The sequence below is a fragment of the Hyaena hyaena genome, unplaced genomic scaffold (assembly GCF_003009895.1).
Source record: "Hyaena hyaena isolate Hyena2069 unplaced genomic scaffold, ASM300989v1 scaffold_46, whole genome shotgun sequence".
NCBI lineage: Eukaryota > Metazoa > Chordata > Mammalia > Carnivora > Hyaenidae > Hyaena > Hyaena hyaena.
This window is the reverse complement of record NW_024080678.1, coordinates 4,027,866-4,042,045: the sequence shown is the minus strand read 5'-3', so window position 1 is coordinate 4,042,045 and position 14,180 is coordinate 4,027,866. Positions and strand designations below refer to the sequence as shown.

The 14,180-nt window shown below is 43.9% G+C and overlaps 1 protein-coding gene across 2 annotated transcripts in view; it reads left to right on the top strand.

Moving 5' to 3' along the window:
* The window catches only part of RFX4 (regulatory factor X4), an 80,244-nt gene that overhangs the window by 48,842 nt on the left and 17,222 nt on the right, over positions 1 to 14,180 (top strand). For both annotated transcript variants that reach the window (XM_039230450.1, XM_039230451.1), the window contains exons 10-11: positions 4,103 to 4,222; positions 4,566 to 4,727. In XM_039230450.1, coding sequence (XP_039086381.1) covers positions 4,103 to 4,222; positions 4,566 to 4,727 — 282 coding nt within the window. The remainder of the gene's footprint in view (positions 1 to 4,102; positions 4,223 to 4,565; positions 4,728 to 14,180) is intronic.

Here is a 14,180-nt window from a genome sequence, read left to right as displayed (position 1 = left end):
CTGAGCCTTCATTTCCCCATGTATTTGTTGAAGACGATAGTAATCTCTCTTCATGGTGGTGTTGGAAAGAGGGCTCAGTACAGTGCAGATGGTAAGCAGTGCTTGGACACTGACTGGTTGATCTAACCAACAGTCACTGAGCCTCTACTCTGTGCCTGACACTGTGGTAGACACTGGGTATAGAGAACTGTGGAAAAAAATGAATGTCTGCATTTATGGAACTTACAGTCTAGTGTAGGGAGGCACATGATAAAGATACATAGGTTATATAGTATATATAATGGTAATAAGTGCTAGGGAGAGAAATGAAGCAGGGGATGTTAGCTGTAACTGCCTCTCACCTGTCTCTGATATCTCTCTCTTAGTCCCCTCCCCATCCTGTCCCCCTCTTCCTTCCCCCCCACCTCAGTCTTTCTGTCTTTCTGTATCCCCTTTTTAGCTTTGCTGTCCTCTTCTCCTGGCATCCTGGCACTACTCCAGTGGCCATGACACACACACACACACGCACGCACGCACGCACACACGCACACACCCCCAGCGGCACTGAACTGTTTGTTTCCCAGTTGTCTTAATGACTGACTTCTGCCATAAAGGACCCTGTAGCTTTTGTGGAGTCAGGAACTGAGCTTCGAGTTTCTTCTGTACTTGGAGCACTTAGCACAGTACTAGGCAGGTAGCAGTAGCTCTACGAAGTCTGTGTTCAGAAGTGATTGAAAATGATCAGACAGTTGGGTTACTGACCACAGCCATTAAGGAAGAGAGCTTGAAGCCAGAAATCAAGACTCGCCTCAACGTACTGGCCTCCAAGCCCCAGTCTAGTGTTTCTAACTGTGTGGTCTTAGGCAAATTTCTTCACCGTATCAGATCTTTGTTTCCTTGTCTGTAAAAGAGGAGGGTGGATAGATGATTTCCAGGTGCTTGCCTGTGATACAACTACTAAAGCCATTTTCATTATCCAGGGTTTTCCACTCTAATTCATTGTTTCACAGCGTGTTTTTATCTTTCTATCCTTATTGACCTAATTAAACACTGTAGCAAATATTTCTTCATTTTGAAGGCCCTTTCAAGTATTTGATGTTATCTTTTGACTTCTTTGACTATATGGACAAAGCAATCATATTATGATTTGATATCCTATGAAATCTTAGAACATTAGTTAGCAAAAGGGACTTTACAGATAACAAGCAGTTATCATTCATTAAGCATCTAGTGTGTCCTTTTCCTCATAGTTAGTATTTCTGTAACCAAAACAAGGGGTTTTACTGTCCCCCTTTTAGAGAGCTGTGCTGTATAATGGTGGAAGAACAACTCCAGAATCAGACAGTTATGGCTTCAAGTCCCAGTTCTGTCAGTTAAGAATTATGTAACATTGGGGGCGCCTGGGTGGCTTAGTCGGTTAAGCGTCCGACTTTCGCTTAGGTCATGATCTCGCGGTTCGTGGGTTCGAGCCCCGCGTCGGGCTCTTTGCCGACTGCCAGCTCAGAGCCTGGAGCCTGTTTAAGTCTGTGTCTCCCTCTCTCTCTCTGACCCTCCCCTGCTTACGCTGTCTCTCTCTCTCTCCTAGAAATAAATAAAAATATTAAAAAAAAAAAAAGAATTATGTAACATTGGACACTTACTTTCCTTCCGTAAGTCTGTGTCCTCCTTTGCAAAAAGGAGAGTATCCCTCCTCTCTTACAGTTGTGATGAGGGTAAACTGTGCTAATAAATCTGCACATTTACACAGATCTACATGGACAATGAATCTGCCACAGAGCAAGGACTCAAGAAATGGCTGATTTTGTTAACATTTACTAAGAGTAACTCATCCAGGGTCTTAGTGGTAAAGTGGCAGAGCTGGAGCTCAATCTGGGCAGAGTGACCCAGTGCCCACACAGTTGCCCACAGTGCTACCTCCTCAGTGAACCCATTTTGGGGAAGTGGATGGAAAGCAGAGTTTTGGAGACTGCATCTTACAGTGACTTAGCACAACCTGAATCTTTGTGAATTCCAAATGGATGCAGCACCCTGGGGGTGAGGGAAGAATGTGGAGAAAGTGCAAGATGGGGGACCCTGGACTTGGGCTTCGTGGATACCAGGCTGCAGGCGTGGCAGACTCTGAAGAGAGGGAGTATAGGTGCTAGTGTGTGTGACCCACTGGGCATCCACTGGCTTCAGCAAGGATTTTCTTCTGTGGCCTTTCTGGACCAAAGAAATCAATCTATCTAAAATGAAGGGTGTGATGGTGGGGTGCCTGAGTGGCTCAGTCAGTTAAACATCCGACCTCCGCTCCGGTCAAGATCTCATGGTTCGTGGGTTTGAGCCCCACATCGGGCTCTGTGCTAACAGCTAGCTCAGAGCCTGGAGACTGTCTTCGGATTCTGTGTCTCCCTCTCTCTCTGACCCTCCCCTGCTCACTGTCTCTATCTCTCCCTCAAAAATATATAAAATATTTTTAAAAATTTTAAATGAAATGAAGTGTGTGTGTGTGTGTGTGTGTGTGTGTGTGTGTGTGTGAGAGAGAGAGAGAGAGTCAGGTACAATTAAAAGGAAAATGGATAAATTTCACCAAGAAGGTAGAATTAAAAAGAAAATTGGTAGTAAATTCCACCAAGAAGGCCCCATCCAGTCACCCCCAGCAGACCCCTGTCACCTATTTCTTGCAAGTATCACACACTAACCAGTTGTGCAGCTGGAGCTATAGCCCCTTCACCTTCTGAGACTTGAAAAAGGCACAGCTCCCAACTCAAAAGGCCCTTCTAGGACCAAGTCCTTTATTTTCCCATCTGTGCCGTGAGCAGCCTGGACTGGATGACCTGTAAGGGAATGGGAACCGACTTTGGAGCCAGATCAAACTGAGGCAAATCCCTACCTACTTCTAATGGAGACATTCCTCTCCTGCTCAGTAAGGGAGGACAGTACCGCCTACCCCACTGTTTGCAGTAAGGTGGAGACCTGTGTTAAGTGCTTAGCAGAGTTTTGGCACATAGTAAGCACTGAGCAGATGATGACTGTGATGACATAGATAATGGTAATAGTGGTGGTGATGGTGATGGAATCATAGTATAAGTAATACCAGAGAGTCTCAGAGGTCCTCTAAAAAGCAAACTGGAGGGAAATGGGGAGAGGAGGTTAGCTTGTAGGATAGGTGGGTGAGAAGTTTCCTATTTCATGGGAAGTAGAATATCCACAGGGAGATGTCCCCTTGGGAGTTGGAAGCCCGAGACTAGAGGTGAAGATTTGGTCCCTGTGGCCCTGGCATTCCTGAGGCTGGATTACAGCAGACATTAATTAAGCCCCTTCCATATGTGGATCATTCCACTGTCCAATGTGGCAGCATGACATGCCAAAAAAGATGGTTTTGAAATAATGTATTACAATAAGAATAAAAGTAAGAAAATAAGAATCTTACAGGGTGGTGGTAGAGATTAAATTAGAGAATATAAGACTTTGAACACAGAGACTGGCCCATTGGAAAAATCTCTCAAGATGATTGTTCACATCCCTTTTTATGAAACAGTCTACTCTAAATTAAGAATGAAGAGTACTCTTTGAGAATACCATATTTTTCCATCTAATACCTCTTCTAAGAACCACGTTGCAGGTTTTAATTTTCAGTTCTGTTTCTAGAATCATGTCAGGTACATTGGCACAGTGAAGTAGAAGGCAAAATCCCTGCCATGGACATCCTTAAAGTCCAGTCAGGGAAATAAGACATACTTGTGGAAGAGATAAAATGAAAGACACCATGTCAATACACGCTGAACACAGTAAGTGGTGCTCAAATGAGGATGAGTAAGGCCAGTGGGTCTGTGAGGGCTCACACATTTGGATGGATGGCTCAACTGGCGCCATTTTTGATAAGTTAGATTGAGCAAGGAAAAGACTCACTTGCTACAAAGTGTTAGTGACATTTACCTTACTTATGTCAAGCACTAGGCTAGGCTGAGGACACAGCAAAGAAGAGCAACTTTTGACCATATGGAGATGATAATGGAGTGGGGAATGAGAGTCTTGAACAGAGCATTAGAGTACAAGCCCAGCTACACGGGCTGTTGACCAGATGGAGAGGCATATGTGTGCAGCCATGACTTACCTTTCTGTTTGGATCTTCTTTCACCAGGGTCTTTTCACTTAATTCACTTGATGTTCGATGACTACGTGCTCTACTTATTAGAATCCCTGCACTGTCAGGAGCGGGCCAATGAGCTCATGCGAGCTATGAAGGGAGAAGGAAGCACTGGTAAGCCAGCATTTCACTGGGAATTGCCCTAGTTGGCAGTCTAATTTTGCATTCTTACTTCTATGCTCTGTGTTTCTTTAGCTCTCTGTTTGAAAGAATTTAGTTGTAGTGGACAGGCCAAGTGGTGTGAAACCAGTGATGTCTTTTTCTTCTTTAGAGTGGGGCATGGGTGTGTAAGGGAACTGCTTGCATGTCTTAATGGTGATACAAAACCATCAAAGGGCTTTAAGTAGAGGGGTGACATGACACACAGATTGGAAAGAATATTTCAATTTTTAAAGTCTTTTAAAGACAACTTGCCTTGATCTTTGGCTCTGAGAATCCACCCTTTCTCTACCCATAGCAGAAGTCCGAGAAGAGATTATCTTGACAGAGGCTACCCCGCCAACCCCTTCACCAGTGCCATCATTTTCGCCAGCAAAATCTGCCACATCTGTGGAAGTGCCACCTCCATCCTCCCCCGTCAGCAACCCATCCCCTGAGTACACTGGCCTCAGCACTACAGGTAATGAAAGGCTCCTAAATACTTTGAGTGGGGAGTTGACTTTTACAGCAATAGCTTTCCGGAAAAACATTCTAACCAAAACAATGCTAAAACCATAGTATTTTCATGGATTTATAGATGCCTAGCAGTTATTCATTACTCATATGTATAAACTCCACATGCTTCTGTTTTCAAGTTGGCCAATTAAGTACATGATAAAATCTCCACCTTCCCCAAAACTAATCTACTGAAATGGTTACATGATATAAAACATAAATTAATACACAGCCATTCTTTCTTGAAAATGAGAAAAGGAACTCTCTGGGAACCAGAAATTGAGAGGCATCTCAGGAAAGGGAGGCAGCCAGAAAGCCATTTGCTAGGACATGGTGACCATATTGAGATGGGGTGATCAACAAGGTGCAGACTAATGCTATAGGGTCTCCAAGGAAGGGGAGACTCCCTCTGGTTGGAGGCAGTAGGAAGACCTCACAAAGGAATGGGTCTGAGCTGGAACTTCATTTTAATTGAGGAAGGTGGAGCAGAAGGGGCTTCTGGGAAGAGGGCGGTATGAACAGATGCATAGGGGTAGAGACACGTGGGGCCTTCTTGGGCCATGTGAAACTTGGTAGGAGGTTCATGAAGAGTCTTATGAGGCTAGACAAGTAAATTGCAGTCACATCCTGGGGGATCTTGAATGCCAAGACAGGGTTTAGAAATGGAAAAGAGGTAATACAAGGATGGTGATAGCTAGTCACTGATGTCCATTATCACTTTGCGTAATTATCTCACAATAACACTGCAAGGTTGTGGAGGAAAAGTAAAGGGCAAGAAAGCTTCAATTCCTTGTTCTGGGCACCACAGTCATTTAGCCATTCAACAAATGTCCTGAAGACTTGTGAAAATGATAAGGTGTATATGGAATATTCAGGAAGTGTTAGCTAATCTATGATAACTGTGCGTGTGTGTGTGTGTGTGTGTGTGTGTGCAGAACAGCTCACATGGTTACCGTGGGCATGAGATGATGTAAGAGAGACCCAAGTGCTTTGCCTTTCTGAGGTGCTATCCAGATAGAAAGAGGGGTCATTGTGATTAATGAGGGCTACACCTGAGTCTCTAGGGGATCAGAGGGAGAAACAATCCCCTTCCTTCCCACCTGAACTCTGGCAGGAAGGAAAGACGCCTGAAGGAGAGAGGGGAGACTCAAAAGATGTTCCTTAAAAGATGAGGAGGAACAAACAGGAGAGGAACCAAAGGCAGAAACACCCTTTGCTAGATGGGCTTTGGGTGGGGTTGGGCCCGCTGAACAGAGCGGTGTTTGTGGAGCATAATGGTCATGAGACCATGATCATTAATTCATTATCTTTCTTTCCAAACCTGCTTAACCATTCTCCCAGTTACCCAACTCCAAATCTGGGAGTCAGCTTCATCTTTCCTCTCCCTCAGCATTTATATAGTTAAGGTAGGCTAAGCTACTGCAACAATAGATCCAAAATGTATGGAGTTGACACCAGAGAAATCTATTCTGTGCTTGCAAACAGTCCTGGCAGTGTGCTTAGGTCTGAGAGGAGTCTCTGTTCAACACAACCATTTGGAAACACTTGCTCTTTCCGTATTAGGTGGCACCATACTCCAGGGCTATGGTTCTCAAAGTGTGGTCCGTGGACCAGCATTGTCAGCACCCCCTGGGAGCCTGTTAGGAATGCTCATCATCAGGTCCCATCACGGACCTACTGAATCAGAAGCCCCAGGGGCAAGGCCCAGAGACTTGCTCAACAAGCCTCCCATTGATTCGGATGCACACTAGCTTGAGGACCACTGCCCTGGGCTTTGTCAAGTCTGCAACCAGCTGGCAGAAGTGGACGATGCCACTGGGGAAAGTCCATTCTCTCAAAGGCTCTGGCTGGAAGGTAGCACATGTCACTTCCACTTCTGTTCCACCAGTGAGGACTTAGTCACTTGGCCTCATGTAACTGCACAGAGAGGCTGGGAGATGTAGGATAGCATGTCCCCAGATAGGGAAGGGGGTGAATAGATTCGGGGAGGCAGCCAGCATTCTCCACCATGCCTCCCAAGCCAGTCGTTCTAATCCAAATCTTGGTGGACCCCCACTCCTTGCCATGGCACCACTGCTGTCTGTTTGGGCCTTCCCCACATCTCGGACATCCCCGACCCTCAAACTGGCTACCTGCCTCCGCTCTCCTCTGTCCACTTTCTCATTGCCCACTGGGCTTATTTCCCCTGAATCTGTGCCTCCTCAAAGTGCTGGGACAGAGTCCACTGCTTCACATTTGAGCCTGCAAGCACTTTCATTCTCCAAATCGCTTCACACACTGCTCCACCTCTGGGGTCTCCTCCTTCCACCCCCACCTGATGAAATCCTACTCATCTTCATTTCCCTCACCCTCTAGGTTAGAATCTTCCTCCAGGGGTGCCTGGGTGGGTGGCTCAGTCACGTGAGCACCCGATTCTTGATTTCAGCTCAGGTCATGACCCTAGGGTTGTGGGATCAAGCCCTGTGTCTGGCTCCACACTGAACATGTGGAGCCTGCTTGAGATTCTCTCTCTCCCTTTGCCCCTCTCTTCCGCACTCTCTCTTTCAAAAAAAAAAAAATCTTCCTCCAGACCCTCACAGCATGAGCCTACTTATATCCTAGTTCTACTTAGAATAATTTTCAGAATATACTAGGGACTGAATTGGATATTTTTGAAGACCAAATAAACAGGGTGAGATTACCCTATTTAGGATGTTGTCTTTTATCCGTTCATTCACTCACATGTCCACCCATTATCTATCCATTTATCCAAAAAATATTTCTTGAGTGACTTCTGTGTACTGAACACTTCAGGTTTTCACCCTCTGGCAGTTTATGATTTAGAGGTTAGGGTTCTTATAGGCAAGCTGGCAGTCACAAAAAATCTGATGAGTGCTAAGTTGGGCTAAGGAGGAGCAGAAAAGGAGGCCATGGTATCTGGAGGGTCTGGGAAGGCTGAATAATGGGAGAGAAGGCAGCCTGGCAGAGGAAGTAAGTGGTACAAAGGCCTGGAGGCAGGAGAGAGCATGTCGTTTTCAGAGAGCATAAAGTACGCATCCTAAGAATCTTTGATTAATTCCTTCCTTCAAGTTTCCTTTCTCTCTAGAACGAGCACTACTCAGAGCAGGTGTTGAAGAGCCTATAAGGCCTGCCCTCTTCTGTACTTTGCCAAGGGCAGAAACTTGCCAACAGACGCAGTGGTCCTTTGTCAGGGACTATTAAGGAGACTGGATTCTTCACAGTATTGAAACGTAGGGTTGTCAGTAACTGGCATTAGATGGAGCTTTGATTTCACTTTGGGTACGCAGCTGGAAAGAGTCCTCCTTTTTTGTGGAAATTGAGATTTTGGCATCACATTTGTTGACATGGATGCACCTGAAATCATATTTTGTGTCCACTTTGAGGAGGAAGAACACGACCCCCTCCTTGGTTCCTCCCATTTTCTCTCCGCAAAATGGGTCATTGTAGTCAATGCTTAGGAGGCTTGAGAAGAAGAGCCGTAAAGAAAAGAACAGTCTTAGCCCCTGAAAATGAAAAGGGAAGAGAACTTGAGCACTGTCCACAGCTCTTCGGCTTCTCAGGGGGCCTTCCAAGGCTGGAATATGGGGCAGCAGCCCCCAGTCTCCTGCCTCAGGAAGAAACCCAGGCAGTAAGAACAGTTCTCAGCCAGTCATCTGAATAATCCTGCCTGCCCTCACCCTCCACCCCCCACTCTCCTGGGAGACACCTAGGTGAGCCAGGTAGTGATAACATCCTTGGATGTTACGCAAATAAATAAACAGGGAAATTATGCAAATAAGACAGTTCTGCATTGTGAAGCAGAAGTGGTTCAAGGGGGACCTTTCCTGCAGCATAGCAGGAGGAAGTCTACCTCTCCTTAGAGGAGACTCTAAGGGCATAGGGCATAGGGGATGGGGAGGGTGGGAAGGCAAGATTTCTAGGATCTCTTCATAATTCTCATCCAGCTAGTGAGTCTGCCTGGCTTTCCTCACTGCACTTTGGAGGCCCCAAGGTGTGGCAGGTGTGATAGTCAGAGCCACAGGAATACCATAAATATGTTCAGAGATTTCTGCACAATGTGTTCAAGAGTCATAAAAGTAGCTTCTTAGAAATACAAATGTGAAACAGGTTCTCTTCAGATGATTGTAACCTTTGAAGATTTTGGCACATTCCTGCTTTGTTCTCAGATATCTCCAGGGGGCATTAAAAATGTCATCCTAGATAAAACTATGTGTAATATTTTTCTCAAGTACCACTTTTGAAATACTCCATTGTGAAATTAGAGTGGATCTTGGCATGCATGTGGGTCATGGTCTTGGAGGAGACATAAACGTAATTTCCTAACAACATGTATGGTTTTATAGACATTGCATTATAAAGCACATTTGTCCATGATATACACCTAGGTATTACAAAATCTGTTATAGTAGATTTCTTAAATTTGGGGATTTGTGCAAATATTTCATTGACCACTATTGCAAATTTGAAAACAATTATTGTGTATCTTATAAAATGCATTTGCTATCTTTCTTTCTTTTTTTTTTTTTAAGTTAACATATGGTCTTTATGCCCAGTTAATTTTTATTTCCATCTTTAAATTACTGGTTGATTTATATACCATTACTTTCCAAAAAGTATCTGAAGTGGTTAACAATTTTTTTAAAAAAAAGCAATTTTTAAAAAGGACCCAAACCAGAAAGCAAGAAATAAAGGAGTGGGGAATATTAAATAAAACAAAACAGCTCCTGGCTAAAACAGTTCATTAACACATTGAATGAAATTTTATGTGACTCAGTTAATTTTGTTGGGTCTCTAGCATACTCTGAATATCACTGCTCGGATGATGTATATATTGTCAAGTTCGATTTAGAGTCAAGGCCAATCAGGTGTCTGCAGCCCTTCCACATTATCAGTGTCTCACTTTTGATGGACACTTCCCCATTTTTCAGCTGTGAAAAAGAGAACAGTATTATGTCTGCTTGGTGAGCACAAAGAGAAAATTAATTCATTGCACATAATCTTTTGGCATCCTTTAGCACAAGGACTAGTGGATACAAAGTAGTATATTATAGATAATGAGTTATGACTCACTAGGGAAACCATTCTGCTCATCTATCTCATTCTATGCCCATACTTAACATGTATTTCTAAGTATGTTTTCTTAGGATTGTCTTTATTAAAACAGTTTTTAAAAGCGGGGGAGGGAGAGCGGGGGTTGGAAGAAAGTGAAAGGAAAGGAATATCAGGCACCTAAAATTGAACGTGCTATGTGGCTGATTTTGACTGGACACGTTCAAGTCTATGGCAAGGCCATGAAAAGAGACTGGGTAAAGGATTCCATTTCAACAGATTTCCACAAGATAAAATCTAGCCCATTTCTCCCTTTTCTTCCCTAACTTTGTGAGCTTGCCACCTCACTCTTGGCCCAGCAAAATTCAGAAACTTCGATTTTCATTAAGGTAAAGTGGTTCTTTTCCTCCTCAGGAGCGTGGCAGGTGGTGCCAAACTGACCAGCCCACTTAACGTGACATTGGGCTGCAATTCTTTACTGTCATTTAACACAAACTGTAAAGCTCCCACTCTGTCCTGGTGAGGCCTCCGAAGGGCGCTAAGACCTGGTTTATGATGGCATTTGAAGTATTCCCTCCTTTAGCAATGACAATAAAAGTTAACTATTAAACTCATGTTTTCACCTTCCCACCATGTGTTCCCTGCAACACAAAACGAGCAAATTAAATCATTGAGATGCTAGGATGCCTAAAGAAATAAAGGCAAATTCCTTATAAATGGCCCTAAGTGTAGAACATCTGGCCTGCCCAGCTGCATTTTCTCTACATCACTTGAGGATGTAACAAAGATAACTGGCCCCTACTCTTTCCGAATAACAAAAGCTCAGTTATCTGAGGGCAGCGAATATGAGTGGGACAGGGTGGACACAGCAGCCCTGCCCCAGAGCCCACGATGACTCATTTACAGAACCTCCTCCTCTATCCCTGCTGCTTCCTTTTCTCTAAAGAAGTGGAATTAGGAAATGTAAGCTGGGATTGAAAATAGATTGCTTAATCTTTCCTTGACTTCACATCATCAAGGTCTTGGGTTGGTGTTGGGGGCCTTTGGACTTGCTCATTCATTCTTTTGTTCACCCCATGTATTCTGTGTCAAATCTGGGCCATGTCCTGGGGGTACAGAAGTGAAAACAACAGGCATAGTCATGGCCCCTGTGATACCTATATTCTAGTGGGTAGAAGAGTCGATACAGAAGTAAACTGGGGCACCTGGGTGGCTCAGTCCATTAAGCGTCCAACTTCGGCTCAGGTCATGAACTCATGGTTCGTGGGTTCGAGCCCCGCGTCGGGCTCTGTGCTGACAGTTCAGAGCCTGGAGCCTGCTTCAGATTCTGTATCTCCCTCTCTCTCTCTGACCCTCCCCTGCTTACGCTGTCTCTCTCTCTCTCTCTGTCAGAAATAACTAAAACATTAAAAAGTCAGCTACCAGCTAAATAAACCATTTCAAATGGTCATAAAGAGAATAATAATAGTGTGCTGTGAAATAGTCAGAGAGGGCCTCCCTGAGGAGGAAACATTTATCCAAGACCTGGAGTATGAGGAAGAGTCAGCCACATCAAGTTTAGGGAGAGGAAAAGAACATTTTAGGTAGTGGGGAACAGCATGTGCACAGGCCTAAGGCAGAGATGGGCCTGGCGTATTGAGGACTGACTAATGGACATACATAAGGGGAAAGTGGCAGTGGGGCAGTTGCAGAGGTGGGTGGTGGACAGATATTGAATCCCCATCTCTCTCTGGGAACAGATCCATTTGCTGCTCCTGGTCATGGGGCTACTGGTAAAGTGTAATGCAAACAGATGAGGTTTTCAAATTCAGCAAGTATTCTCCTTAAGCCCTACTGCCTTGAGGATGGATGGTAGCCGACAGGGCAAAGAGTCATGGATAGCCAATGGTTCAAGTTCACTTTTCTATGTTGATGGCAACTTTTTTTTTTAATCTGAGCTATCCACAATAGTAGACACTAACCACATGGGGCTACAGAGTACTTGAAATGTAGCTAGTGTAATGAAGGAACTGAATTTTTAGTTGTATTTTGTTTTAATTACTTTAATTTTTTTCATGTTTATTTATTTTTGAGAGAAAGAGACAGAGATAGGATGCAAGCAGAGGAGGGGTGGAGAGAGAGGGAGACACAAAATCTGAACCAGGATCCAGGCTCTGAGCTGTCAGCACAGGGCCTGACGTGGGGCTTGAACTCAGGAACTGCTAGATCATGACCTGAGCCAAAGTCTGATGCTTAACCGACTGAGCCATCCAGGTGCCCCTTGTTTTAATTAATTTAAATTTAAAGAGCCATCTGTGGCTAGTGGCTACTATATAGGCAGTTCCAGAATCTAGACATACTCAAAGGAGCTTATTTCTCAGGAAGGTACTAACAAAAGGCTTAGGTTAGATCAAAACCTGAGCAACATCTGTGATGGTTCATAGAATCCTAGTGGAGAAAAGGTTCAAATGGTTTAGTTCAAGATCTGAAGGAAGGGCATGCCCAGATAGACTAGAAAGTAGCCTGAATTTTCACAAGTCTATACCAGACCCTTACAACTTCTGATCTTTAATGGCCCTCAACATGCAGCATGAGTGACCAGAGGCGATGGGTTGTTTATGGAGCCTTGCTGCTCAAAGTGTGGTCTACGGACCAACAGCATTATCATCGTTTAGAAACTTGTTCTAAATGCAGACTTGCTGGCTCAGCTCCCAACCTACTGAATCAGCATCTGCATTTTAACAAGATCTCCTGTGACTCAAATGCACGTTCAAGTGTGAGAAGCAGTTGTCGTTTTGGAAAGGCTCTGGAGTTGTGCAGATCTGGGTTCAAATCCCAACTCAGCCACTCACCTGAGCAAGTCCTAGGCTTCAGTTTTCTCACCTGAAAGAAGGAGGTAATACCACCGACCTCAAAAGGTTACTGGGAGGTTCAGTGAGCCAATGTATAAAAAGAAAATAGCATGAGGTCTGGTTTGTGTTGGATGATGTATCATTCATTCCTTCATTTATTCAACAAGTCATTACTGACTGTTATGTTTCAAGCGTCCTTCCTATCTTGAGTTGAAAACCCCCTCCAAGAAAACAACAACAAAAGCTCAGGAACAAAAAACATTTTCTTGGGGATAGAAAAGAAAGAAAATCTTCCTCTCCTGCAGTTTTCATACTAGAACATGAACGACAATTATCTTTATAGGATTTTCAGATCTTTGGGGATCTTTATCATATTCTCAGAGATCAGGGGGCTTTCTCCACTATTCTCAGACTTTGAAGTAAGGGTGGGCGTACGGGTCAGGGAGAAAAAGAGAAAGATGGGGGAATTAGGCAAATAGGGAAGGCTTGTTATTGTTTTACCAATACATGAAAAGCATTAGAGTTGTCTTAAAAATTAAGCACAAACTGTGAACTGCACACATTTCCTTTTATTAGTTTCCTTAAAAAAGAAGCAGCGGCAATTCTCACTGGAGGTCCCACTGATAGGAAAGGGAATGTAAGGGGTGTTCTTTTCTGGTCCCCAGGCAAAAAGGGTTTCTCACCCAAGCCAGTAGGTGTTAATCTGCTTAAGCCTGCCTGAGTGGATCTGTTAGATTGCTGGCACATGGCCATTTAGGGGTTTTGTTTCCCAGACCACAGGAGCCCATTTTTCCAAGGGTTCCACCAGCTTTTTGTTTGATAACGTCTGTTTCTAGCAGCATTTACTCCTCCAACAACAAATTCAATGAAACAAAAATTTACTGAACACCTACTTTTTGGCAGACCCTCTGTTGGGGATACAGAGATGAATAAGGAACAGTTGCTGTGCTCCAGGAGCTCATACAAAAGTAACTTCTACTTCATTCTCTCAGGTGATGGCTATTATCACTCTGTCTTCCTACTGCCTGGGGAAAAAGAGAAAATCATTTGGCTTCCTGAGCTGCCTCCTTTAAATACCCACTGACCTTGCTGTGCTCTCCTGAGGTCCCAGGGGCGTGAAGGGTTAATTACTTGCTTGCCGTGGCTGGTTCATTGTTCTCCCATATTACCCACTTCCCTCCAATTCCATCTCCAATTATAAAGTTTGTTTCATATATTTAAATAATGTGTTTCTGTTCACAGAGACAATGCACATTCATTATAGAAAAATACAGATAAGCAAAATGAAGAAACGCTTTAAAGGCCTCCTTAACCCCACCACCTAGAGATAACCTGTTTGAATAAAAAGGATACTTTAAAAAAAACTATGACAGTAATATAACTTCAGATGAAGTGCAAATATAGAGGAGTGCAGTCATGCATAATCCAATCACCTGGGGCATGACCATTTTGGAATTTTTTCTTTCCAGTCTTCTTGCAGTTACTATAAATGATGCCTAACAAATAGCCTGCCAAAGTCATTATCTTTTCGTATATGA